This window comes from Rhizophagus irregularis, chromosome 10 (assembly GCF_026210795.1).
Source record: "Rhizophagus irregularis chromosome 10, complete sequence".
Lineage (NCBI taxonomy): Eukaryota > Fungi > Glomeromycota > Glomeromycetes > Glomerales > Glomeraceae > Rhizophagus > Rhizophagus irregularis.
In genome coordinates this window covers 1,300,060-1,302,134 of record NC_089438.1, presented here as the reverse complement: position 1 = coordinate 1,302,134, position 2,075 = coordinate 1,300,060, and the positions used below count along the sequence as shown (strand labels likewise).

At 29.5% G+C, this 2,075-nt stretch overlaps 1 protein-coding gene across 1 annotated transcript; it reads right to left on the bottom strand.

The window, feature by feature from the left end:
* Window positions 1–359: 359 nt before the first annotated feature.
* On the bottom strand, window positions 360–917 carry OCT59_001788 (uncharacterized protein; the record flags this gene model as incomplete). The annotated part of the gene is made up of 2 exons (XM_066144080.1): window positions 360–376; window positions 566–917. 2 exons carry the CDS (start codon window positions 915–917, stop codon window positions 360–362), a joined length of 369 nt encoding a protein of 122 aa, XP_065995280.1.
* Window positions 918–2,075: the final 1,158 nt, after the last annotated feature.

The following is a 2,075-nucleotide window of genomic DNA, read 5'->3' as shown; positions in this document are numbered from 1 at the left end:
TTTTTTAGTAAATTAGTTAAAAATTAGTAATTTTATTTGTATAATAAAGATGTATATATATAAAGAGATACTTACTTTGAATATGAGAATGTTGTGCTTTTTTGTTAGTCACTTTTTTCTTTTTTTTCAATTGTGCAGTCAATTCTTCAGCATGAAGCTGAGCTAAAGTAATTGATACATTTCTACGATTTTCCTTCCATCGCTTTTCACGTTGGGTAACAAATCGTTGCTCTGGATTTTCATTTTTGGTAAAATAGGCAACAAAATGGCTAGCTTTATTTGGCTGAATGTTAGCCGAAGTATCAGGTCTTTTAGAAACTGTCCTGAATCTTCGTTCAAGTGGTTTTGAAGTGTAAGCTTCATGCCTTTGTCGTTGCTGTAGTAAGATTTCAAAATCCAAGTTATTTTCTGATCCATATTGAAATCCAAGATTAACTGTATATAAAAAATTATTTAATTATAAAGAATGAAAATAAATGATAATTTAAGAGTTTTAAAAATTTTTTTTTCTGAAAACAATGTAACAATTTTATTGATAGATGTATGTTTTTAAAACATGACTTACTGCTATCTCCATTATATAAAGTAGATAAATCTTCGGAAACTTGATCAATTAGAGTTAGTTGCGAACATCCTTCCTGGAATAAATTTGATAAATTCTCTTCATTATTTCCCTCTGTTGAAATACGTCTCATTTCATGTGAAGCTTCTGTTATTGCTGCAGAAAAATCAGTCTCATCATTTTCATCTTGTTCTTTATCATTTTCACTCTGGTTTTTCCTATCGGACGTTGAAACTTCTTCTTCATGAATGCTAATTAATATTTGTAAAGAATTCAATTCAGGAGAAATATCTGCAGGTTGAAGCATTCCAAGAAATTCAGCTAGTTCAACAGCTAGATGATGTGAATGCTTCATTGTTTGTGAAATTTGTTCGTCTGTTGGCCAAAGCTTAATATTTCTAACGTTGATTCTTCTAAATTTCCATAATTGTAATCAAAATGATAACCTATAATGAAAAAAAAATCATAACAGATAAGCCATTTAATTAATAAATTGCATAATTAAAAGATTTAAGTAATGCTTACCTTGACGAACAGTTTTTTCTTGATCAAAAAATAACTTTTTTGATCTCAAAGCTTTGGTATATTGTGATATTTTGGGAAGCATTTGAATTAAATCTGCAAAGTCAAAATCTGAATTTAGTTGACGTGCAATACCAAAAAAAAATGTTCAACAGGCTCAGATCCATGGTACCAGGGTAAGAATGGTATTTGCGAATAATATTCACGATGAGCTTTAACTAATAAAACAAGTGATTCACAAAGAGAAGTAAAAATTGCAAATGTTTGATTTGCTAAAAAGTTTTGGCGTAATGAAATAAAGTCAGGATATTTCTGAGAAAGTAATTCTATATGAATACGCCATAATTGGATGAAAAAATAGCCAGTCATAACCATTCTGATTCGTTCAAGTGGAGCAATATTACGATTTAAGTAACTATCAACTATTTCACCTTTATAAATAAAAAGTAATTAACATAGTTATACCATTATGCCATTATAAAGTAATATTAATTAATGACAGATAAATATTCTTGATATTTTACCTATTATAAAAATATAAACTGCAAATCCCTCCATTCCAATTTTAACCTGATAATCGGTTGTTAAACATTGGCGAAAATTTGAAGAACAAAATGTTCGATAGGCTGCTGCATCATCTTGACGATCTAACTTAATGACATCATTTTTATACAAAATGGAACTGTTTTGATTAATAAGTTGTAAGAAGTGATCATACCGGGCTGAAGAATTTCCAAATGTTAATAATCGTGCTCCAGACATTATAGCATTCCTTGCTGTTTTTTTGGCATGCTTGGGATCTTGGACACGTATAATAGGACCAATATAGTTAAAAATAGGACATGAAAAGTTAATTTTCAATTGAGGTTCTATAACCGTTAATTTTTCACTTGTTTGAATATTGACAATTAATTGTTGTGCTTGGTATTCTGTTATAGCCCCATCAGAACCTAAGGAAAGTATATGGAGACTGAGTTGTGGTGCGATTTCT